The sequence below is a fragment of the Pseudophryne corroboree genome, chromosome 9 (genome assembly GCF_028390025.1).
Source record: "Pseudophryne corroboree isolate aPseCor3 chromosome 9, aPseCor3.hap2, whole genome shotgun sequence".
Classification (NCBI taxonomy): Eukaryota; Metazoa; Chordata; class Amphibia; order Anura; family Myobatrachidae; genus Pseudophryne; species Pseudophryne corroboree.
The window spans coordinates 237672518-237699501 of NC_086452.1; the positions used below are offsets into that span (position 1 = coordinate 237672518).

At 44.1% G+C, this 26984-nt stretch overlaps 1 protein-coding gene across 2 annotated transcripts in view; it reads left to right on the forward strand.

Moving 5' to 3' along the window:
* The window catches only part of LOC134957937 (potassium channel subfamily T member 2), a 1656739-nt gene that overhangs the window by 720835 nt on the left and 908920 nt on the right, over window positions 1-26984 (forward strand). For both annotated transcript variants that reach the window (XM_063940188.1, XM_063940189.1), the window contains exon 2: window positions 23846-23925. In XM_063940188.1, the coding sequence (XP_063796258.1) occupies window positions 23846-23925 (80 nt within the window). The remainder of the gene's footprint in view (window positions 1-23845; window positions 23926-26984) is intronic.

Sequence of the window (26984 nt, forward strand, 5' to 3'; positions counted from 1 at the left end):
TTCCGTATTTCGGAATATTTGGATATGGGATACTCAACCTGTATATATATATATATATATATATAAATAATCAAAACTTTGTGTTTTGTGTGAGAGTCAAGCTGCAGGTAGATAAAGTGCATCTAATTCCCCAACACAGCTTTCAGCAATGAATGGTATCCTAGTTAACAGTGTACAGTGGGGTAGTGACAGATAGGAGGGCAATGAGGGATGAGAAGGAGTGTTGAGTGAGAGAAATGAGGTACAGTAAAATCAGGGGCAGATAGGAAGACAGTTAGAGAATTGAATGACGCCAGGAATTAGCTTCCCAGGGAATTAGCACCGTGTAACATCCGATGACTGTATTTTTTCTCACACCCCCAGAGGGGTCAGAAATCTAACAAAAGTGCCATCGCAATGCTAATTTCTGCCCTTGGTGTGGCGGAAACAGGATTTCACTGGGCACTTACAGTATGTCGGAGAATGCCGGTACTCCCGACAAAACACCCTATTTAGTCCGGGATAATGGGCATTCTCCAACTTACCATTACACTGTATTGAATAGAGCCTGGAGGTAATTCCAGTTGCTATTCAACTATCTGTGAATTGAATTGTGCCCTATGATTACCAATAGCACTGTTGTATCTAGCAATCATTGTACGGAAGAAAGCAGTGGATTTCTCTGGAAGCTGGGGATGAAATTATTGGAATAGGACCTTGTAGGTTAACAGGTACAGCAGCTTTCTGTGGTCACGTAAAGAGCTTGTTAGTGGGGTTCCTGAGCTGATCAATATCCCATGATTCAGCTGTGCTGGTACGGAGACTGCAGGGACAGCACAGTGCACTGCACTGCTTAGCGGTCCCTGGGGTAAATTTACTAAGGTGGGAGATTTTTAGAACTGGTGATGTTGCCTATAGCAACCAATCAGATTCTATCTATTATCTTCTAGAAGCAGCTTTATAAATGTTAAGTAGAATCTGATTGGTTGCTATGGGCAACATCACTAGTTCTAAAAAAAACTCCCACCTAAGTAAATTTACCCCCTGGAAAGAGCTTTTTGGTGGGGGTCCCGAGCTGACCAGTATACCAGGACTCTGCTATCTGGGCATAGAGGCTGCAGGGACAGCACAACACATTGCAATACCCAACAGTCTCAACAGACGCCCCACTTCTCCCTTTAGAATTCAGACATGCAGCACAGACAGGTAGCCTTTGACACTATGGTATCCTGTATGAATTTTGAAAAATGGCATCAGAATTCAAAACACGTGAGATTCGATGACAGGAAAATTACACTTTGACAGATCTGAACATGGCAGGGAGATCCGAGCCCTGGCTCGGATCCACTCGGAATGGGTACGTTTGGGTGGGTTGTGTTTCCTGTAAACCACTAGGGATGAGCGGGTTTGGCTCCCTGAGAACCGAACGCACACGAACTTGGGGATCCAAGTCCAGATCCAAGTTAGGCCCAGTTTTGTGTGCCTAACTCGTATCCGAAAACGAGGCAAAACTTCATCATCCCGCTGTCGGATCTCACAGGTTTTGGATTTTATATACTGTATAGTCCCGGTGATCGGCGTCATCTCTTCACTCGGTCTTGGAGAGTGCACAGTAAGGACGTGTTTCTTGTGTGCTGTGTGCTGTTAGGGAAGGAGCAAACAGGGAGAGTGCAAAGTGGGGCAGGAGAGAGCAGAGGGGTTGTATTGCACGAGAGTTGAGTTGGGTGTGACTGTGTATGTATAAGACCAGATGATCACTGTCTATAAGGGGCTGTGTACTGCTGTACACTACTGCTATATAGCCTCTGTGTGTGATCCAAAGCAAAAAATATATTTCTATAGGTGTGTCACTCTGACTACTAGTACTGCGGCTGCCGTACACAACTGCTATATATGTGTGTGATCCAAAGAAAAAAATATATTTCTATTGGTGCCTCACTCAGTGACGACTACCAGTATTGCCGTTTACAACTCCTATATATCTGTGTGTGATACAAAGCTAAAAATATATTTCTATTGGTGCGTCACTGAGTGAAGACTAGTACTGCGGCTGTCGTACACTACTGCTATATATCAATGTGTGATCCAAAGCCAATAATATATATTTCTATTATGTATTTGAAAGGGGTGCTCTGTCTGCTGTATCAGAAAGTGGTGATCTGTCCATCCATCAAGGAGCTCCACCCAGTGTAAAATTAAAATAATAAAAGCTAAAAAAAAGCCTAAACTTACAATTAAAAAACAAAAATCTATTATTTTGTTTGTTCTCTACCCCAGTGTACTATACAATTTTTATTTTATTTTCATAAGTACTGTGACACTGCCAGTCAGACTGCAGTATATTATTTCCCACTCATAAACGCATTGTGCAACGCTATCGGGGTAGTCAACCGCAGTGTATAATTATTATATATATTTCAGATTAATTTGTGTGACACTGTAACTGCCGGTGTGATACAAAAAAAACTTCTACATATTTTTGACTCATTTGTGCGACACTGTAACTGCAGTGTGTGATATAAAATATAATATATCAATTTTGATTTAAATTAATATTTTGTGCTGTGTCATCCCAGTATACATCCAGGGACTGCAGCTGCTCCATCCATCTAGTGGTGTTCTGTCAGTTCACTCAAAATAAAAGACATATTTTTTTTTTTTATATTTTGTGCTGTATCCTCCCAGAATACATCCAGGCGTGCTCTGGCCATTTCAGGGTGTGTGTAGCTCATATTCTTATTATAACTTATTTTCCTATATTCATAACTCTTCTTATTGCAACATTGTAATTAATTCAAATTTATATTATTAATAATAATTATAAATTAGAAACATTTAAATTAAATGAATATAAATAAACTCTCCACACTCATATAGTAAACTTACTGCCTATCGAAGATATCTTTGAGGAAATTAAGAATTTGATTTTAAATAAATTCAATTAAATAAATTAAATAAAAATAAATTGAAATTAAAATAAATTGAAATTAAAATAAATGAAATAAATTAAATCTAAAATATTGTTTTTTTTTATTCTTCTTTGCCTTAATCATCTTTTTGTGAACTGAAATCTTGAGCCTTGCCTAATGTGTCTTTTTTTAAAATACATACTTTTTTTAAAAATATTTTGTCCTCCCAGTATATACATCCAAGGGCTGCTGCTGCTGAGTACAGCTAGCTCGGTGTAACCTTTTGGCCTAAACTGGATAAAAATGATATTGTGAGCTGTGATGTGGACAGAATAGTAAGAAAATGAGTGGAAATGAATGTTATTGAGGTCAATACTACTGTAAGAACTAAAACATCCCCAAAATCTATTATTTTAGCTGTTTTGATGATTTTTTCAAAAAAAATCCTGTTCCAAAACCAATCCACAGGGAACCAGCGCTCAAACCCTATTTGTAGTGGTGAATGATATGGTTATAAAGTGAAACTAAAATCAATAATGAAAAAGCAGGTAATATACTTAAGGTTGTTTATTCTAAGATGCTGAGATACTTTCTTTCCCAACAGGTATAAATTCGGTTTAAAATATCTCAAGGTTCATTATTTTGAGTATTAACACCATTCTGCAAGATTGATTCATATAACTGCTATATTGTAACTTTATATATATCCTTTTCACTACGGATATATTTTTCCATTATTTTCCTTTTTTCAATACTGGGCACACTCTAAAGCACTGTGATGATGTCACATCCTCCCATAAACTTTGATTGACAAGCTGTGAGCCAATCACAAAGCCAGACGATACTGGGCACACTCTAAAGCACTGTGATGATGTCACATCCTCCCATAAACTTTGATTGACAAGCTGTGAGCCAATCACAAAGCCAGATAATACTGGGCACACTCTAAAGCACTGTGATGATGTCACATCCTCCCATAAACTTCGATTGACAAGCTGTGAGCCAATCACAAAGCCAGATAATACTGGGCACACTCTAAAGCACTGTGATGATGTCACATCCTCCCATAAACTTCGATTGACAAGCTGTGAGCCAATCACAAAGCCAGATCAGAGGACCAATGGGAATTGATCCCACCCTATCAGGACACCTTAAATTCCTGCAACCTAAACACACAAATGACTCCCAGAGGAAGACCCTAACAGGGAAAGAAAGTATCTCAGCATCTTAGAATAAACAACCTTAAGTATATTACCTGCTTTTTCATTATTGATTTTAGTTTCACTTTATAACCGTATCATTCACCACTACAAATAGGGTTTGAGCGCTGGTTCCCTGTGGATTTATCCACATCTGTATACTTACCATTTAAGGGGGGATGGGACACCCCTCATTACCAGCAGCACACCCCGCCTCAGATTAACACCTCAGTGCGCAGAGAACCCATTTCTGTATATCTGTTCCAAAACCAAAACTAAAACCAAAACTTGCAATAGTGGTTTTGGCAAAACCAATTCAGATCCTGATACAAAACCAAAACACAAAACTCAAAAAAATGGCCCAGTGCACACCTCTATAAACCACACCTGCTCAGCTCTAATTCATAGAGTTGGACATAAATGCAGGTTGAAGTTGTAGCTAATTTTCCCTGCAACTTGCTCTTTGCTCAATTAGCAATGGACATATTTTGCTCTGGTGACTAATTTTTGCACTTACAGATCCGTGTGCCAAACAGACCAGGATGGGGCTTTGAGGGGGTTTGTAGAGGCCAACAAAGTACAGTAAAGGGGCAACATATATCACAAGATGGCTACCTGCCAGGCACAAAAGCACCTGTTTGCAGTAGGATGCCATTATTATTATTATTATTATTATCCTCTATTTATATGGCACGACAAGAGTTCCGCAGGGCCTAAAAAGTACATAAACAAATGTGCAGAACAAGGAAACAGGGACTTACAGTACAAGACAATGCTGGACAAGCACATGGTTTATAAACATTGCTCCAGCAGCAATCATAACACTCAAATATGCAGCTGGTTGGCAGCAACGGTATCTGGATGATAGATAGACAGTGTTTAGTTAGACAGTCAAAAGATAGACACCATATGTTAGGCAGAAATTAGGTCGACAGGGACAAAAGGTCGACATGAAAAAGGTAGACAGTACAAAAGGTTGACATGAAAATGGTCAACATAAAAAAGGTAGACACATTTTTTTTACATGTTTTCGGACTATTTCATACCTTCTCTATCCATGTTGGCATAGAGTTGGATATAAACCTTATGGCGCGCGCAGCGAGTCACCGAGCCCAAAGTATGGCGAGCGATGCGAGCCCAGTGAGGGGATACCTTTCTACAATTGGGGGTCCCAGATTACAAAACTATTCACACAAACCACAAAAATGCAAAAAAAATGGTGTCTACCTTTTTTGTGTTGATCATTTTCATATCGACCTTTTGACCCTGCCGTCATTTTTAGCCTGTTGACCTTTTGTACTGTCTACCTTTTTTATGTTGACCTTATAACCCTATCGACCTTCTAAATATGTTGACTTAATGTCTGTCTAACATGTGGTGTCAATCTATTGACTGTTTAACTAGACACTATCTATCTATCACCGCACACCCGGCAGCAACCAAGGGTAAGGTGCCAATGTAGGGAGTATGGAGTAGATGATAGTATAAGTAAGAGAAGGAAAAGCGCATGATTGCTCATGAGAGCTGACAAGGGGAGGGACAGAGAGGGGTGACACAGATGGGGTAACAGCGAGCATGGAACAGAAGGTTAGGATGACAGATGGCTGGATTGCAGTACAAATAATTGAAATACTCTGCACTGGTGTTCTATAGTTGATTACCCAAATAATAGTGCAGTACAGACAGTTGAGATACTCTGCAGTGGTGTTCTGTATTTCATAATCTAAATGAGAGATGTGTTGGTTCAGATTCGCTCGATTCTTAATGCCAAAAATAATGCAAGTTCGGATTTATCTGGATTTTTTTTTATTGGCTATCCAAAACACCTGACATCCGAGAGTCAATAAGATGCTGTTTTGAGATCCAGGTAAATCCGAACACACACACTTCTCTTATCTAAATACTAGTGCAGTACAAATAATTGAGATACACTGTAGTGGTGTTCTATATTTGATTACCTAAATAACAGTGTAGTAAAAACAATTGAGATACTCTGCATTGGTGTTATATATTTGATTATCTAAATAATAGTGCAGTACAAACAGTTGAGATACTCTGCAGTGGTGTTCTGGATTTGATTACCTGTTGAAGAGAAGAGTGAGGAGGAGTCAATTCACAATAAATATCAGTTGCATATTTAACTAATAATTCTGATGTAATGCCAAAATTATTTTTAAAATCTAATTATACTTAGAAAAATGTACAGTTAGGATAAATGTGAACAGGCTCATAGGCAACAGTCTTAACTTGCATGTACTCCACCCTTGGTGCAGTTTGATGATGTGAAGAAAGCCTCTGACTCTGTCTGATTCACTAACTGATGAAAGACACCCACAATTAAGCAAATATAGTACAGTTGCAACCCAATAGCAGGACTACAATGTACTAGTGTACATTGTAGTCCTGCTATTAGGTTGCAACTGTACTATAGGTTGCAACTGTACAGGACTACAATGTACATCGTACTGTATTAGCACAATGGTGGTCATTCCAAGTTGATCGCACGTAGCAACTTTTTGCTGCTTGTGCGAAAAACTTGACACCGCCTATGGGGGAGTGTATTGTAGCATAGCAGGGATGCGATCGCTTGTGCAGCCCTGCTATGCTAAAAAAGTTTCCTGCAAAACAAGACCAGGGTCAGACCTACTGACCCTGTGTGATGGATCCAGCGACAAAGGTCCCGGGATTGACGTTAGACATCCGCACTCCAAACGACTGGACACACCTGCGTCCGGATCTCCACACTCGGAAAACGGTGAGTAGACGCCCCAGAACGCCTCTCCGCTGTCAATATTCTTGCGATCGCGCTAGCGATCACTTTCTTCTTTCTTCTGGTCATTGCCCAGCGACGTAACGATTAGAGATGAGCGGGTTCGGTTTCTTTGAATCCGAACCCGCACGAACTTCACTTTTTTTTTCACGGGTCCGAGCGACTCGGATCTTCCCGCCTTGCTCGGTTAACCCGAGCGCGCCCGAACGTCATCATGACGCTGTCGGATTCTCGCGAGACTCGGATTCTATATAAGGAGCCGCGCGTCGCCGCCATTTTCACACGTGCATTGAGATTGATAGGGAGAGGACGTGGCTGGCGTCCTCTCCATTAGAATAGATTAGAAGAGAGAGAGAGAGAGAGAGATTGTGCAGACAGAGTTTACCACAGTGACCAGTGCAGTTGTTGTTAAGTTAACTTTTATTTAATATATCCGTTCTCTGCTATATCCGTTCTCTGCCTGAAAAAAACGATACACAGCAGTCACACAGTGTGACTCAGTCTGTGTGCACTCAGCTCAGCCCAGTGTGCTGCACATCAATGTATAAAAGCTTATAATAATTGTGGGGGAGACTGGGGAGCACTGCAGGTTGTTATAGCAGGAGCCAGGAGTACATAATATTATATTAATTTAAAATTAAACAGTGCACACTTTTGCTGCAGGAGTGCCACTGCCAGTGTGACTAGTGGTGACCAGTGCCTGACCACCAGTATAGTAGTATATTGTTGTATACTATCTCTTTATCAACCAGTCTATATTAGCAGCAGACACAGTACAGTGCGGTAGTTCACGGCTGTGGCTACCTCTGTGTCGGCAGTCGGCACTCGGCAGGCAGTCCGTCCATCCATAATTGTATAATTATATACCACCTAACCGTGGTATTTTTTTTTCTTTCTTTATACCGTCGTCATAGTCATACTAGTTGTTACGAGTATACTACTATCTCTTTATCAACCAGTGTACAGTGCGGTAGTTCACGGCTGTGGCTACCTCTGTGTCGGCAGTCGGCAGGCAGTCCGTCCATCCATAATTGTATTAATATAATATATACCACCTAACCGTGGTTTTTTATTTCATTCTTTATACCGTCATAGTGTCATACTAGTTGTTACGAGTATACTACTATCTCTTTATCAACCAGTGTACAGTGCGGTAGTTCACGGCTGTGGCTACCTCTGTGTCGGCAGTCGGCAGGCAGTCCGTCCATCCATAATTGTATAATAATATATACCACCTAACCGTGGTTTTTTTTCCATTCTTTATACCGTCATAGTGTCATACTAGTTGTTACGAGTATACTACTATCTCTTTATCAACCAGTGTACAGTGCGGTAGTTCACGGCTGTGGCTACCTCTGTGTCGGCAGTCGGCAGGCAGTCCGTCCATCCATAATTGTATTATAATATATACCACCTAACCGTGTTTTTTTTTTCATTCTTTATACCGTCATAGTGTCATACTAGTTGTTACGAGTATACTACTATCTCTTTATCAACCAGTGTACAGTGCGGTAGTTCACGGCTGTGGCTACCTCTGTGTCGGCACTCGGCAGGCAGTCCGTCCATCCATAATTGTATTACAATATATACCACCTAACCGTGGTTTTTTTATACCACCTAACCGTGGCAGTCCGTCCATAATTGTATACTAGTATCCAATCCATCCATCTCCATTGTTTACCTGAGGTGCCTTTTAGTTCTGCCTATAAAATATGGAGAACAAAAAAGTTGAGGTTCCAAAATTAGGGAAAGATCAAGATCCACTTCCACCTCGTGCTGAAGCTGCTGCCACTAGTCATGGCCGAGATGATGAAATGCCAGCAACGTCGTCTGCCAAGGCCGATGCCCAATGTCATAGTACAGAGCATGTCAAATCCAAAACACCAAATATCAGAAAAAAAAGGACTCCAAAACCTAAAATAAAATTGTCGGAGGAGAAGCGTAAACTTGCCAATATGCCATTTACCACACGGAGTGGCAAGGAACGGCTGAGGCCCTGGCCTATGTTCATGGCTAGTGGTTCAGCTTCACATGAGGATGGAAGCACTCAGCCTCTCGCTAGAAAACTGAAAAGACTCAAGCTGGCAAAAGCACCGCAAAGAACTGTGCGTTCTTTGAAATCCCAAATCCACAAGGAGAGTCCAATTGTGTCGTTTGCGATGCCTGACCTTCCCAACACTGGACGTGAAGAGCATGCGCCTTCCACTATTTGCATGCCCCCTGCAAGTGCTGGAAGGAGCACCCGCAGTCCAGTTCCTGATAGTCAGATTGAAGATGTCAGTGTTGAAGTACACCAGGATGAGGAGGATATGGGTGTTGCTGGCGCTGGGGAGGAAATTGACCAGAAGGATTCTGATGGTGAGGTGGTTTGTTTAAGTCAGGCACCCGGGGAGACACCTGTTGTCCGTGGGAGGAATATGGCCGTTGACATGCCAGGTGAAAATACCAAAAAAATCAGCTCTTCGGTGTGGAGGTATTTCACCAGAAATGCGGACAACAGGTGTCAAGCCGTGTGTTCCCTTTGTCAAGCTGTAATAAGTAGGGGTAAGGACGTTAACCACCTCGGAACATCCTCCCTTATACGTCACCTGCAGCGCATTCATAATAAGTCAGTGACAAGTTCAAAAACTTTGGGTGACAGCGGAAGCAGTCCACTGACCAGTAAATCCCTTCCTCTTGTAACCAAGCTCACGCAAACCACCCCACCAACTCCCTCAGTGTCAATTTCCTCCTTCCCCAGGAATGCCAATAGTCCTGCAGGCCATGTCACTGGCAAGTCTGACGAGTCCTCTCCTGCCTGGGATTCCTCCGATGCATCCTTGCGTGTAACGCCTACTGCTGCTGGCGCTGCTGTTGTTGCCGCTGGGAGTCGATGGTCATCCCAGAGGGGAAGTCGTAAGCCCACTTGTACTACTTCCAGTAAGCAATTGACTGTTCAACAGTCCTTTGCGAGGAAGATGAAATATCACAGCAGTCATCCTACTGCAAAGCGGATAACTGAGTCCTTGACAACTATGTTGGTGTTAGACGTGCGTCCGGTATCCGCCGTTAGTTCACAGGGAACTAGACAATTTATTGAGGCAGTGTGCCCCCGTTACCAAATACCATCTAGGTTCCACTTCTCTAGGCAGGCGATACCGAGAATGTACACGGACGTCAGAAAAAGACTCACCAGTGTCCTAAAAAATGCAGTTGTACCCAATGTCCACTTAACCACGGACATGTGGACAAGTGGAGCAGGGCAGGGTCAGGACTATATGACTGTGACAGCCCACTGGGTAGATGTATGGACTCCCGCCGCAAGAACAGCAGCGGCGGCACCAGTAGCAGCATCTCGCAAACGCCAACTCTTTCCTAGGCAGGCTACGCTTTGTATCACCGCTTTCCAGAATACGCACACAGCTGAAAACCTCTTACGGCAACTGAGGAAGATCATCGCGGAATGGCTTACCCCAATTGGACTCTCCTGTGGATTTGTGGCATCGGACAACGCCAGCAATATTGTGTGTGCATTAAATATGGGCAAATTCCAGCACGTCCCATGTTTTGCACATACCTTGAATTTGGTGGTGCAGAATTTTTTAAAAAACGACAGGGGTGTGCAAGAGATGCTGTCGGTGGCCAGAAGAATTGCGGGACACTTTCGGCGTACAGGCACCACGTACAGAAGACTGGAGCACCACCAAAAACTACTGAACCTGCCCTGCCATCATCTGAAGCAAGAAGTGGTAACGAGGTGGAATTCAACCCTCTATATGCTTCAGAGGTTGGAGGAGCAGCAAAAGGCCATTCAAGCCTATACAATTGAGCACGATATAGGAGATGGAATGCACCTGTCTCAAGTGCAGTGGAGAATGATTTCAACGTTGTGCAAGGTTCTGATGCCCTTTGAACTTGCCACACGTGAAGTCAGTTCAGACACTGCCAGCCTGAGTCAGGTCATTCCCCTCATCAGGCTTTTGCAGAAGAAGCTGGAGGCATTGAAGAAGGAGCTAACACGGAGCGATTCCGCTAGGCATGTGGGACTTGTGGATGCAGCCCTTAATTCGCTTAACAAGGATTCACGGGTGGTCAATCTGTTGAAATCAGAGCACTACATTTTGGCCACCGTGCTCGATCCTAGATTTAAAGCCTACCTTGGATCTCTCTTTCCGGCAGACACAGGTCTGCTGGGGTTGAAAGACCTGCTGGTGACAAAATTGTCAAGTCAAGCGGAACGCGACCTGTCAACATCTCCTCCTTCACATTCTCCCGCAACTGGGGGTGCGAGGAAAAGGCTCAGAATTCCGAGCCCACCCGCTGGCGGTGATGCAGGGCAGTCTGGAGCGACTGCTGATGCTGACATCTGGTCCGGACTGAAGGACCTGACAACGATTACGGACATGTCGTCTACTGTCACTGCATATGATTCTCTCAACATTGATAGAATGGTGGAGGATTATATGAGTGACCGCATCCAAGTAGGCACGTCACACAGTCCGTACTTATACTGGCAGGAAAAAGAGGCAATTTGGAGGCCCTTGCACAAACTGGCTTTATTCTACCTAAGTTGCCCTCCCACAAGTGTGTACTCCGAAAGAGTGTTTAGTGCCGCCGCTCACCTTGTCAGCAATCGGCGTACGAGGTTACATCCAGAAAATGTGGAGAAGATGATGTTCATTAAAATGAATTATAATCAATTCCTCCGCGGAGACATTGACCAGCAGCAATTGCCTCCACAAAGTACACAGGGAGCTGAGATGGTGGATTCCAGTGGGGACGAATTGATAATCTGTGAGGAGGGGGATGTACACGGTGATATATCGGAGGGTGAAGATGAGGTGGACATCTTGCCTCTGTAGAGCCAGTTTGTGCAAGGAGAGATTAATTGCTTCTTTTTTGGGGGGGGTCCAAACCAACCCGTCATATCAGTCACAGTCGTGTGGCAGACCCTGTCACTGAAATGATGGGTTGGTTAAAGTGTGCATGTCCTGTTTTGTTTATACAACATAAGGGTGGGTGGGAGGGCCCAAGGATAATTCCATCTTGCACCTCTTTTTTCTTTTCTTTTTCTTTGCATCATGTGCTGATTGGGGAGGGTTTTTTGGAAGGGACATACTGCGTGACACTGCAGTGCCACTCCTAGATGGGCCCGGTGTTTGTGTCGGCCACTAGGGTCGCTAATCTTACTCACACAGCTACCTCATTGCGCCTCTTTTTTTCTTTGCGTCATGTGCTGTTTGGGGAGGGTTTTTTGGAAGGGACATCCTGCGTGACACTGCAGTGCCACTCCTAGATGTGCCCGGTGTTTGTGTCGGCCACTAGGGTCGCTAATCTTACTCACACAGTCAGCTACCTCATTGCGCCTCTTTTTTTCTTTGCGTCATGTGCTGTTTGGGGAGGGTTTTTTGGAAGGGCCATCCTGCGTGACACTGCAGTGCCACTCCTAGATGGGCCCGGTGTTTGTGTCGGCCACTAGGGTCGCTAATCTTACTCACACAGCTACCTCATTGCGCCTCTTTTTTTCTTTGCGTCATGTGCTGTTTGGGGAGGGTTTTTTGGAAGGGACATCCTGCGTGACACTGCAGTGCCACTCCTAGATGGGCCCGGTGTTTGTGTCGGCCACTAGGGTCGCTTATCTTACTCACACAGCGACCTCGGTGCAAATTTTAGGACTAAAAATAATATTGTGAGGTGTGAGGTATTCAGAATAGACTGAAAATGAGTGTAAATTATGGTTTTTGAGGTTAATAATACTTTGGGATCAAAATGACCCCCAAATTCTATGATTTAAGCTGTTTTTTAGTGTTTTTGGAAAAAAACACCCGAATCCAAAACACACCCGAATCCGACAAAAATAATTCGGTGAGGTTTTGCCAAAACGCGTTCGAACCCAAAACACGGCCGCGGAACCGAACCCAAAACCAAAACACAAAACCAGAAAAATTTCAGGCGCTCATCTCTAGTAACGATGCGCATGCGCATTGCGGCTGCCTTGCATGCACTGTTCCGACTCGTTCGCACCGAAGCGAAGAACCGCTGCGTGCGAACGGGTCGGAATGACCCCCAATGTACTAAAGATGTACTCATCCTTTAGACTTTGCAATTTCCCTTATTTATTTTTATTGCCTGTACTTACAGTAACACCTGTAACCCAGAGGATAGCAGTAAGATAGTCATTTTGTAGAGGTCTGTACTGCAGTAATGTTGTTATGCATTGTTAAGCTTTTCCTAATAATGGGCCGGATTCAGACTCAGAGATGGACGTTATACCAATGTTTGCACAGTTAAGTATTTTTTTTTTTGTACTGTGCGTGGATCTGAGTCGCACTGCACATGTGTCATGATTCAGGGACATAAATCCTAATCTACCTCTGGGCTTCAAGCCCTGAAGGAGCACCTGTATTTACAGCTGTATTTCCAATGGAGCTCAGGTGTGCACCAAGAGGTGCAGCCAAAACTTTGTGGGCCCCATAGCAACAATTTGAAGGAGCCCCCGTTCCAAAGCTTCTAGAGAGACACTTCTCTGCAGCAGCAGTTAATTTTACTCCCTATAATAGTGCCCTAGTTCACTTTCTAAACCATAGTAGAGCCTTATTTAATGGTATGCCCCATAGTAGTGCCCTAATTTCTTTTATGAATTGCAGTAGTGCTTACGTTCACCCTATGTAATGTTTCAGAGCTGCCAGTACACATTATGCCGCACAGTACCCCCCAATTCACATTATGATATATAGTTCTCCCTGTTCATATTGTGCCTTATTACAGTGCCCCGGTTTATATTATATAAAATTAAAATAGCATCCAGTTCATTTTGTACCACACTACAATAAGCAGGTCCAGGGGCATTTCTAGATATATTGCAGTCCCCAAGGAAAAAGTTTGTACCAACCAATGGCGAAAGATTTATGTAACAGATGTAACTTTGACAGGGAAGGTGGGCCCCTCTCAGTTCTGGGCCCCATAGCAGCTGCACTGCCTGCTCCTATGGTAGCTACGCCCTTGGGTGCAGAGTTAATTTGCTCTGTCCCAGGAGCCATGCTAACACCTGCAATAAGGGACAGGAAGGTTCACACCTGGTACCACTCAGCATTCACTGCAGCAAGTGACAGTGCACCCACTGCTGTTGCTGGACCATGAGATGGGATATGTTGGTTAAAACTGATCCTGCATGCTGCAGATGGCTGAATCTCGTGAGTGTTACCCTGATCCACCGGCCGTTGTCACACAGCATAGCTGGTGTCCTGCCAACTCACTCCGGTCTCTGTAGACCAGCTGAAAGCTCTTTCTATATAATTATTTAAGTCGTGTGTGTTTACACACACACATACACACTAACACACATACACACAATATTTGTTTTCCCTTTTTGTTTTTTTTTAAGTGGGGGGGAACCAAACTACATCTTACATCCAAGCAATTGGGATGAAGTTACGCCCCTGTCACAATTGATTACTGGTGGCATTTACAGTGAGAATTTGTTTGCACAGTCAGTCTGCATTTATGGGAGGTAACAGGTGGTGTCTAGTCAAATGCAAGTGTGTTCCAAACATTTCAGGGGTGTGCCACATCCTGTGACTACATCTGTGTCTGCAGCTGCAATGGTCCCAGTGGATTGAACGGACATTCTGAGCAACCATAGGGCAGACTGGGGGGAGGGGTCCTGGACTGCACACCCTAGCTACTTATAATGGGATGTGCTACCTTGCTGGGACTCAGTACTACAAACGGGAACAAGAGAGCAGGTGCACCATACAACCATTAGAATTATAATAAATCATATCTGAGGTTCTTGGCATACATTTGCCAACATATGAGCCTGCCCACCAATTGTCACGGTGACCTCATCGGACAGGTCCCTAACATTATAGGGGTTCACCTCTGGGCACAGTACACCCCCAAACCACCCCAGCCATACTACTCCAGTGCATCACACAAATAAAGGATACAAGTGAAAAATCAGAGTGTTAGGCAAGTGAAAGAAGCTGCTGAGTATTAGAAAGAGGACAGCAGTATAGCGTCAGAGTGTTAAAGGGTGAGATTAGCTGAATGGTGTTACAAGTGTAAAAGATGTGTAAAAAATGCTACATAAATACAAAGCAAACAAAGGGTGATTTAAGTGTTAAAAATAAATGTGAAATGGTGATGCCCCAAAGCACCCAGCCAGAGTAATCCAAGGAGCCCCATGCCCCAAAAGTTCACTCTCAACTGACTTGCTGTATAATTATTAGGATCTCACTGTAGCTTTTGTGCAGTCAGAAATGCTGGTTCCCTATAAGGAAGCCTCAGTGGCAGTGGGTGGGGTGCCAAACCAGAATGAAGGTGTCCCAAGCATTTAGGTATGTACACACACACACACACACACACACACACACACACACACACACACACACACACACACACACACACTAACACACACACACACACACACACACACACACACACACACACTTGAACATATTGAGGGAGGGGGCCTGGAGTGCACACCCTATCTACTTATAATGGGATGTGCTACCGTGCTGGGAACAAGTGAGCAGGTGCACCATACAACCATTAGAATTATAATAAAACTTAAAAACATATCTGAGGTTCTTGGCACACATTATCCAACCACAGGGCAGCCCAGAAGTTTGATGGTGCGACCAATGTGTGACCGGTGTGATGCAGCTGATGGGCCATTCTCTACACATTCCAGCAGCTGCAGCATTAGTATAAAGTGCATTCGTACTCGTAGTACCTCTGCGTACACAGATTCAGTCAAGAGTTCATTTTCATACACCTCTGAATCAGAGCCAATATGAGGAGTGAATAGACCAAGAGTATATTTACGAAGCAATGGCTTGCAAATGGTTTACCCCAAAATGTAAGAGGGAAATTCTTTAAATAGCAAGACAACCCATGTTGCACTTTTAAGTTTTGGGTTTAAACAATTCTATACGAGCATCTCATTCAGCTTTCACATACAGTATGCTATATTAAAGTATTTTTTAGAATACCGTTTTGGCTGATTTAGTTCCGTCTTTTCTGGCAAGCGAGGTTGTACCAATTTATACTGATGCTGTACAAAGTTTACACCATATAGCAGTGCTGCAGGGACAGACTCCTGCAGAACTTGTTTACTGACAGGGGATTCTGTCCCCTGTGTGGCTATAGCAGCAGGCCAGTCCCCCGTGACTCGTCTCACACCCCCTTACCCGTGGCAATGCCCCCTTTATAAGTGGCTGCATCCTCTTCACCACATCTGGTGAATTAAGTGTACCATTTTTTTTAATGTGAAATGTTGGAGGATATGTATCACAAATGCACTCAAACTTTTACTGACTGGCAGACAGTTATCAGATTAAAATGTGTTTTAAAGAAACCAATCAAAACATTATTCTGTTGTTCATATTAAAAGTAATTTAAAGAATGAATTAAAATTAAATACCAAGGAACTAAATCCCCAAAATATACACAATCATAGATGTTTCTATAATGTATGCAGTGCTCATGGGCCCCTGGGTCCAGGGGGTATCTCAACAACACTGAACACCCTGAACCCATATTTACTTACTTATCTCTCTCTCGAGTCCTGCCTTGGTGTTGCTGATGCTGAAAAATCACTTGGAAAATATTGCAGCCGCCATTTTCCCGGTGATTCATTCATGTGCTGTACAGATTTGTCTACAGTAACATGGTGGGTGCCATATTTTCAGAGATCCGCGCATGCTCATTAGAGATTATTCTCTGGGAACATGGCATGCACCATGTTTCTGGAGACTTGCACATGCGCAGAGTCTACACTACCGCCAGGGCCAGATTAACAATGGGGCGGATGGAGCTACAGATAAATACAGGCCTCCACATAAAAATAGGCCCATCATCATGGCAGCATGATCATGACCAGCCATCAACTGACCACATAGTCTATTAAGATTCTATTTTTTATTTTTCCAACAAAATGATGCAATTTGAACCTTTTTTCATAATTAGGGAGACATTGTGCCTAATTCAAGGTTGATTGCAAAACAAAATTTTCCTCTAATGAGCAAAACCACGTGCACTGCAGGTGGGGCAGATGATCAGCATAAGCCATTTTACAGCTAAGCCCGCCCCCCCAAGCAATAGGAGTCCGGGGGGCAGGCTATACTCCATAATGGAGTATGCTGATTCCTGGGCGCCGTGCACGCTGCACGGCTGTCCCCAGGGAATCAGGAGGTAGTATGCACGGAAATCTTCCGGGGTAGCCAGCGCTGGCTAGCCTGGAAGATTTCCGTGCATACCACCAAAGGGGTTAAACCAGCCCTTACTGACACAGAGAGTATGGGGCCCAGAGGAAGGAGTCTGCACACAAGTCCCCTCCTCTTAAGCCACTCCTGCACACAATGGGGTTTATTTACTAATATTCGTGTTTGTGCCGATTTGTAGGGAGTTTGATCTCGAATTTAATCGGACATATTTTACTGCAACTTTTTGAATCCATCTACGGTAATTTACTAAGCTGCCGAGTTTTCTATTTTCGTATTTTCCTATGTCGATGTGATTCGTATTGTCGGGCAGTGTTTTACGGGAGTGATTAGTAAAACACTGCCAGACATAATACAATGTAGTCCGGCTGGATCAGTGAGATCTGTGCAGGGCTTCATTGTGTACATTATTAGAAGTGTTTAAATAGTTAAAAATCAAAGAAAAAAAATTGCGTGGCGTCCCCCTCCTAAGCATAACCAGCCTCGGGCTCTTTGAGCCGGCCCTGGTTGTAAAAACACAGGGGAAAATTAGCGTAGGGTCCCCCCATGTTTATACAACCAGCACCGGGCTCTGCGTCCGGTCCTGGTTAAAAAAATACGGGGGACAAAAGATGTAGGGGTCCCCAGCACCGGGCTCCACTAGCCAGAGAGATAATGCCACAGCCAGGGGACATTTTTATATAGGTCCCTGCAGAGGTGACATTACCCCCCAACTAGTCACCTCTGGCCGGGGTTCCCTGGAGGAGTGGGGACCACTTAAATCAAGGTGCCCCCCTCCAGCCACCCAAGGGCCAGGGATAAAGCCTGAGGCTGTCCCCCCCATCCGTGGGCAGTGGATCGGAGGCTGACAGCCTCCCCTGCAAGCTGGTACTTGGAGAACCACAAGTACCAGCATGCGGGGAAATACCGGGCCCGCTGGTACCTGTGGTTCTACCCCAAAAAAAATACCCCCAAAAAAACACAACACACACACCGTGAAAGTAAAGCTTTATTTTACATACATACACACTTACACACTCACATACTTACCTAGTGTCCCACATAGCCCTTCGGTCCCCTTGTCAAGTAGAATCTACGGGGTACCTGTAAAATAAAAATTATACTTACAACCAATCCTGTGTAGATCTGTCCTCTTCTTCTCCGATGTAATCCACAGACTTGAATAAAAAAACAAACCGGAAACCCGATCCACGCACTTAAAGGGGTTCCATGTCTACACATGGAACCCCTTTCCCTGAATGCCGAGACCCCCGTGACTTCTGTCACTGAATGTCCCGCCAGACAATCAGGGAGCGCCACATAATGGCGCTCTCCTGATTGGCTGTGCGCTCCTAGCCTGTCAATCAGGAGGAGCGCACTGGCTAGAATGGAGGAGAGCGCTCCTCCATTCTACCCAATGATGGGAACTTTGCGGTCTGTGGTTAACCGCAAAAATAATTGGGATCACCCCCAAAAGTAGGTCTATTTTTTTGCTGCTTTTTTTCCGATTTGCAAAAAAATACGACCACAATTGAACATTTACTGACAAACTCCAAAATACGAATGAATAGTAAATCACCGTGTTGTATGAACAAACAGTTGCGTTTGACCGATGGTCTATTCATTCGTATTTCTGCCCTCTGCCGTGAAAACCATTACGAATAGCCCCAACACTGCCGATATTTGTGCTTAGTAAATTCACTTTGGAAAAAAAAAAAACTCGGACAAAATCGGTACTTTAGTGAATAAAACCCAATGTTTGACACCGTTCATAAGGACTCTGGCAGACTTTTGCAGTTTACAATTCATTCAGTTGCCAGAGGAAGTGTGTTTACTCAGAGCTTCATTTATTAGTATGGTTAAATAAATAGCAGATTGTAACTCAGTAGCAGTGGCGCAGTGGCGCTGAGGGGGGCGAGTACAAATAACCCTGGCCTGGGCTGCTGGAGGGGCATTGGTGTAATACCCCCCCCCCCCTCCCCAGCAGTATACCTGTGCCGCTGTGCTGCTGCCAGCAGCGGTGGAGCCATCTTCCCGGTGATCTCTTTGGAAAGATGGCACAGTACATAGAAAGCAAAGTCTCTGGCACTATGCCAGAGTATTTGCTCTCTAGTGGCCAGTGTCATCTTTCCAAATATCACTGGGAAGTTGGCACTGGACGAAGAGGAGGGACCAGCTTCCTGATAAAATAAGGTAGGAAGTTGCTGCCCTCCCCCTGCTACCCACTGTGTTGAAATTGTGCCCCATGAAACCGCCCTGCAATTATTTTATTATATAGTTAATTTAATACAAACAGGCATCATTGCGCTCCATTTTTTAAGCCGCGTCCCCCTTTACCGGGGCCCGGCATGGCTCTCTACAGCCCTGCTCACTAGTTTCCAATTCTAATTTTTCCTCTTCCTGTCTGGCAGACATTACTCCCAGCTGATGTTTTAAACATTGTATTAATATGGTGCCTCTTTTCTTCAATACTTGGTCCATACCATACCAAACCATACTATACCATACCATACCAGGAAACTGATTTACAGTCACAGACTTTGCTTCCAGTGATGTTGACATTATCACTGATCACAATGTGAGGCTCAATGAGCTGTGCCATACTACAGGTGGTAGCGTAGTGCATAGTGCAGAGGTAGACGTAGTGCAGAAGTAGATGTAGTGCAGTGCAGTGTGTGTGCAGGAAGAGGTGCATGGGGAACCATAGTGTAGTGTACAGTGTGTACAGGGAGGGAGTGCAGGATGTGCCATAGTGTAGTGCAGTGTATGTGCAGGGAGTGATGCATGGTGAACTGTACTGTAGTGTAGTGTATAGTGTGTTCAGGGAGGGGGTGCAGGGTGAGCGGTAGTATAGTGCAGTTTATTGCGCGGGCTGAGTGGAAGTGTAGTGTAGTGTGTGTAGTCAGTGTGTTCAGGGAGGGAGTGCAGGGTGAGCTGTACTGTAGTGTAGTGCACAGTGTGTGTGGAGAGTGGATGCAGGGTGAGCAGTGGTGTGGTGCAGTGCATAGAGCAGGATGAGTGGAAGTATAGTCCAGTGCATAGAGCTGGATGAGTGGTAATGTAGTGCAGTGCATAGATCAGGGTGAGTGGTAGTGTAGAGCAGTGCATAGAGCAGGGTAAGCAGTAGTGTAGTACAGTGCATAGAGCAGAGTGGGCAGTAGTGTAGTGTACGTAGTCAGTGTGTTTGGGGAGGGGTTGCAGGGTTTGCCATACAGTAGTATGGTGCAGAGCATAGTGCATTGTGTGTGGGGAGGATATTCAGGGTGAGATATAGGACCTGTGCCTAGTCCTTGGAAGCTTTCTCCAATGCTGAGGAGAAAAATCAAACAGCATGCTATATTAAAGCAATTTTTAGAATTCAAAGGGATATAACTACCCAGCTACCCATCACATCCACGTAGACTTAGATGTCAACCGTGGCACTCTAAATACACTAGACACCTACAAAAACTCTCACGTAAAGTAGAACGCCAGTGGCGTAAATCTCGCAGTTCAAGTGACTTTCTCACATATAAGACCACCTACCACTCTTATCGTAATGCACTGGACACTGCCAAACAAACATATTTTCAATCTCTCATCTCTGCTCAAGCCTTTAACCCCAAGCAACTTTTTAATACATTTAAACGACTTCTTGTCCCTCCCTCACCCAACCCACCAGCCCCTGTTAGTGCGCAAGATCTTTCTTCCTATTTCAAGGACATGATTGATAAGATCTGAAATTAAATGGTATGCTCTTCCACAGCAAGTGACCTGCTCAATTCCCTGCCTGAACCCTCTAACACCTTCTCTTCATTTGATCCTACAAATGAAGATGAAGTATCTGCACTCTTTTCATCTGCCTACTCTACTACCTCTGCCCTTGACTCTATACCCTCACAAATTAGTAAAGCTCTGTCTGCTGTGCTCATCCCAACCTTAACTAAAATCTGTAATCTCTCTCTGTCTACTGGTATCTTTCCTTCTCTGTACAAGCATGCAGTGATTACTCCCATTCTGAAATAACAAAACTCTGACCCTAACTCTCTCTCAAACTACCGTCCCATCTCTCAGCTCCCATGCCACTCCAAACTACTTGAGAGACTTGCCTACACTCGCCTCACGCACTTTCTTGCCTCACACAGCCTACTGGACCCACTTCAGTCAGGATTTTGCGCCCAACACTCCACAGACACAGCACTGACTAAGGTAGTGAATGATTTGGTCACTGCTAAATCTAAAGACCATTACTCACTACTTATTCTCCTTGCTCTCTCTGCTGCTTTTGACACTGTTGACCACTCTCTTCTAATAAAAACACTACAATCCCTAGGTATTCAGTACACAGCCCTTTCTTGGTTCTTGGTTCACATCCTACCTATCTAATCGCTCCTTCAATGTTCAGTGGTTTTGGCAAAACCAATCCAGATCCAGAACACAAGCGGAGATCCAGATCCATAGCCAAAACACAAAACCCAAAATATGTCCACCACACATCTCTAATATATAGATACAGTATAGATATATATATATATATAGATAGATAGATAGATAGATAGATAGATAGACTATTTTTTTAAAGCCTAAAGCCCCACTCTGCCAAGTTAAGGGGGGGTTGAGGGGGCCCCAGAGACATCAGTGTACATCAGATTTCTGTTGCCGGCCCTGGACATATTGAGGTACAATATTTCTGTATAACCACTGAAAAGATTTATCAAAGACCATTTTGAAAAATTTGCTAAAGATTGGTTTTGTTTTTATGTGATTTTTAACGTCAGTTTTGCAACCAACTCACTTACTAAAGGTAGAAATGATTTAAAAAAATAAATAAACCCCAACCAAACGACTGACTTTAGAACATTGGATCACTGTAGATGTTTTTTTATTTAAAAGAATAGAATACCCAGAGTTACTAAGCATCGTATTTACAATCCGCTGCCATTGCTGTAACAAGGCAGTGCTGCATCCTGTGCTGGCCACACCCCCTACACTCATGACATCATTCCGTTACACCTAGGGGGCAGGGGCACTGACAATGCTGCCAGACCCGGTAAGTAGATCACTGCCGCAGCATCCTAAGGACACCTCGGACAGCTCTGCACTACTGCTACTGGCTGCAGTGTACTATTTTAGGCACTCTGTAAGCCAATGCAGGTGCTATGGGGCAACAAAAGTGCCGCCCACAGAGCTCTGTGCTCTGTGCAGTGGCACCACTTGCACACCCCTACTAGTTAAGGCCCTGCCCACTGCAAAGTCAATGGCAAATCAGCCCAATCAATAGACATGCCGGTGGCAGGTGAGTTCATGTGAAGCATGACACAGTTCGCTATGATCTGTCCAGACTTTGTTTTATTAATATTGTTCTAAAGTGTTAAATGTTTTGGAGTCCTTCTTTCCAAAATCATTTACCAGCCCCAGGCCTCTGAGCCTGGACCGGTATTGGAAAATAGGAAGGAAATTGGTGTTGGTTCCCCTCTATTTTCCAATAACTAGCACTAGACTGAACCAGCCGGGGCAGCTGATACTATAGCAAGGGGGCACACAGTGTGGACTCTACTTACCATAATGGCAACCAGTCCCAAACTAGAATATACCAAAAATATATAAATAAATAAATATATAAATAGGGTTCTCCTTCTCCAAGGGCAACCAGCCTTGAACTAAAAGTGAAGGGCTCTTCTCCACATCCCAGTGCTATGGGTGTGAAGGCAATAGTAATATTAAATAGCTAAATAATATACATTTTAAAGAGATGGAAGAGTTTATTATGACAAGTCAAGCAATAGTGATCCTGCAACTACACCAAATAAACATAGCCAGATTAAGGGGGGGGATGCAGGGCATACTGTACCCCGGGCCCCCCTTTGTCAGGGGGCCCCCCGGCCAGAGCACACTGACATCACTAGCTTTCCCTCTTAAGCAGCAGCAGAACCAGCAACCAGAACGTGAGCAGGACAGTATGCAGTGAAGGCAGAGACACAGCAGTAACATGTTTCATGAGCTACCGATAGAGCTTTCCGACCAGAGGAAAGATAGGAGGGTGGAGAGAGCTATAAATGAAACAGGGATCCCACCTTCTCCTCCTCCCTGCCTGGGTGTCTGAGTCCTGTGTAAACTCTTATGCAACTAAACCATTTGGATCTAGAGAAAGAGACACACACAGAGAGTCCTCCTGAGTCCTGTACCAGTGTGTAAGTAGTACAGAGGCTGCTGCTATTCTTGCATGTGACAAGATAAATTATTTTATTTTTCTATGTATATTTTAAGGTTAAGTTGTCTTTGTTACACTACAATAAATGTTTATATAACAGTTTCAATTAGGTGGAGCTATAAACAGTACCCAGCCATTATTAAACTACTAGTTTAAAACTAATATACACCATTGGTTTAAATTTAATATACTCAAACCATACCTCCCACCATGACCCATTTATAGGAGAGACAACATGCTCTCTACCTGTACTTCCCTCTAAATTTATGATTGCAATCACCTGTGTTGAAATACCTTTCTTATCAATGAAATAGTTCAACACAGGTGATGCCAATCATATATTAAGTGGGAAGTCCAGGTAGAGAGCATTTTGTCCCTTCTGAAATAGGTCATGTTGGGAGGTATGCACACTGTAATATACACCCCCTCATCTTCCACTGGGGCCCCATGTCTTAAGTGCCCCAGGCACCCCCATGGCTTAATCCGGCCCTGCAAATAAAGCATTAGTTGTCCAGTATTTCGCAGTCAGTCGATGTTCAGCTTACTATATTTTGCTATGTGGTATACACCAGGCTGCAGTTCCACTCATGTTTTTATTTCTGCTCGCTTCACAGAGTACAAGTAGAATTTTATGTAAATGAAAACACCTTTAAAGAGAGACTGAAACTCTTCTTCATTAAAAACCAAAGATCAAGTAAGTGCTCTTTTTTTTTTTGTATACAGTATGTCTTATTCACGTATTCACAAGGACATAATTGTCCATAGCTTTCATACAGAAATATTCCATATTGTTTATAAAAATATGAATACAGTAGTTTAGAAATCTGCATGACATGGAGAAAAAAATAAGAAAAAAAATCATACTCAAACACATTGACACTGACAGCCTTAGTCTATTCAATTAAGTGCGGGATTTTGGCCTCATTTGCAGACCTTGAGCCTAAGTTTGAATAATCGCTGTTAAGTGCACTCCTAATACTCATAGTATTCAATTTAAAAAAGTGGTTGCAAATTGTTTTTTGCGGGCAAAATCCTGCTCATGCTGTGTGATTTGAGGGTTTGCAGGGTTACGGGTAATATTGTGTAGTGCAGTGTGTTCAGAGAGGGGTGTATGGTGACCAGTAGTGTAATGCATAGTGTGTGCAGGGTGGGGGGTGCAGGGTTAGAGGTAGTGTAGTATAGTGCAGTGTGGGCCTTATTCATGCTTGTAAGTAAAGCAAAAAAGCAAACAACTGGGAAAACCATGGTGCACTACAGGTGTAGCAGAAGTAATGTGCAGAGATATCTAGATTTGGTTGGGATGTGTTCAAACTGTATTCTAAATTTCAGTGTAGAAATAAAGCTGTTTAGTAATTGTGGGCTACAGGCAAAAGTGGCCAGTATTTACCCTGCACAGGAAAAAATATAGGGCCTAATTCAGATCTGATCGCAGCAGCAAATTTGATAGCAAATGGGCAAAACCATGGGGGTCATTCCGAGTTGTTCGCTCTGTATTTTTATCTCGCAACGGAGCGATTAGTTGCTAATGCGCATGCGCAATGTCCGCAGTGCGACTGCGCCAAGTAAATTTGCTATGCAGTTAGGTTTTTTACTCACGGCATTACGAGGTTTTTTCTTTGTTCTGGTGATCGTAATGTGATTGACAGGAAGTGGGTGTTTCTGGGCGGAAACTGGCCGTTTTATGGGTGTGTGTGAAAAAAACGCTACCGTTTTTGGGAAAAACGCGGGAGTGGCTGGAGAAACGGAGGAGTGTCTGGGCGAACGCTGGGTGTGTTTGTGACCTCAAACCAGGAACGAAACTGACTGAACTGATCGCAGATGCCGAGTAAGTCTGGAGCTACTCAGAAACTGCTAAGAAGTGTCTATTCGCAATTCTGCTAATCTTTCGTTCGCAATTTTGATAAGCTAAGATTCACTCCCGGTAGGCGGCGGCTTAGCGTGTGCAAAGCTGCTAAAAGCAGCTTGCGAGCGAACAACTCGGAATGACCCCCCATGTGCACTGCAGAGGGGGCAGATATAACTTGTGCAAAGAGAGTTAGATTTGGGTGGGTTACAGTGGCGGAACTGCCGCCTGTGCAAGCAGTGCCTTGCACTGGGGACCGCCACTGTCCAGGGGCCCAAAGCCAACGCGGCATGTAATGAGTCAAACTGACTCATTACATGCCGCTGTCCGTCGCCAGCCGACGAGAGGAGCACTGTGCCACGAGGAGGAGGGTGAGGCTGAGGGAGGTGGAGGAGGGAGCCGCAGCAGTGCAGTGTAATTGTTGGAGGCGCTGCTGCTGCTATCCCTCTCCTTCAACATACGCTGCCCTCCGCCCCTGTGAATGCTTGGAAGTGCATCCCAGCATTTACAGCGGCGGAGGACAGCCTATGGTGAGGGAGAGGGACAGCAGCAGCAGCGCCTCCACCAATTACACTGCGCTGCTATGGCTCCTTCCTCCACCTCCCTCCTCCTTCTTCTCCCCTGGCCGGGAACATCATCCGCCATCAAGCTGCACCGAGGAGCCTGACTGCCAGCGAAGACAGTAAGTATGATCTTTTCTTTCTTTCTGTTGGTCTATCTATCTATCTATCTATCTATCTATCTATCTATCTATCTATCTATCTATCTGTCTATCTATGTATATATTCTGTCAGTCTGCACTATGTGTAGAAAGGGGGCGCTGTCTGCCGTAATGTGCAAAAAGGGGATGCTGTCTCCCGAAATGTGTAAAAAGGGGATGCTGTCTGCCATTATGTGTAAAAAGGGGACGCTGTCTGCCGTAATGTGTAAAAAAGGGGACGCTGTCTGCCGTTATGTGTAAAAAGGGGGACGCTGTCTGTCATTATGTGTAAAAAGGGGATGCTGTCTGCCGTAATGTGTAAAAAAAGGGGGACTGTCTGCTGTAATGTGTAAAAAATGGGACGCTGTCTGCTGTAATGTGTAAAAAGGGGACTCTGCCATAATGTGTAAAAAAAGGGGGACTGTCTGCTGTAATGTGTAAAAAGGGGACGCTGTCTGCCGTAATGTGTAAAAAGGGGACGTTGTCTGCCGTAATGTGTAAAAAGGGGACACTGTGCCATAATTTGTAAAAAAGGGGACACTGTCTACCGTTATGTGTAAAAAAGGGGACACTGTCTGCCGTTATGTGTAAAAAAGGGGACACTGTCTGCCATTATGTGTAAAAAGGGGACGCTGTCTGCCGTAATGTGTAAAAAAGGGGACGCTGCCTGCCGTAATGTGTAAAAAGGAGACGCTGTCTGCCATTATGTGTAAAAAGGGGACGTTGTCTGCCGTAATGTGTAAAAAGGGGGACGCTGTCTGCCATAATGTGTAAAAAGGGGACGCTGTCTGCCGTTATGTGTAAAAAAGGGGACACTGTCTGCCGTTATGTGTAAAAAAGGGGACACTGTCTGCCGTTATGTGTAAAAAAGGGACACTGTCTGCCGTTATGTGTAAAAAAGGGGACACTGTCTGCCATTATGTGTAAAAAGGGGACGCTGTCTGCCGTAATGTGTAAAAAAGGGGACGCTGCCTGCCGTAATGTGTAAAAAGGGGACGCTGTCTGCCGTAATGTGTACAAAAAAGGGGGACTGTCTGCTGTAATGTGTTAAAAATTTTGGACGCTGTCTGCTGTAATGTGTAAAAAGGGGACGCTGTTTGCCATAATGTTTAAAAAAGGGAGACTGTCTGCCGTAATGTGTAAAAAGGAGACTCTGCCAAAATGTGTAAAAAGTGGACGTTGTCTGCTGTATTATGTAAAAAGGGGACAA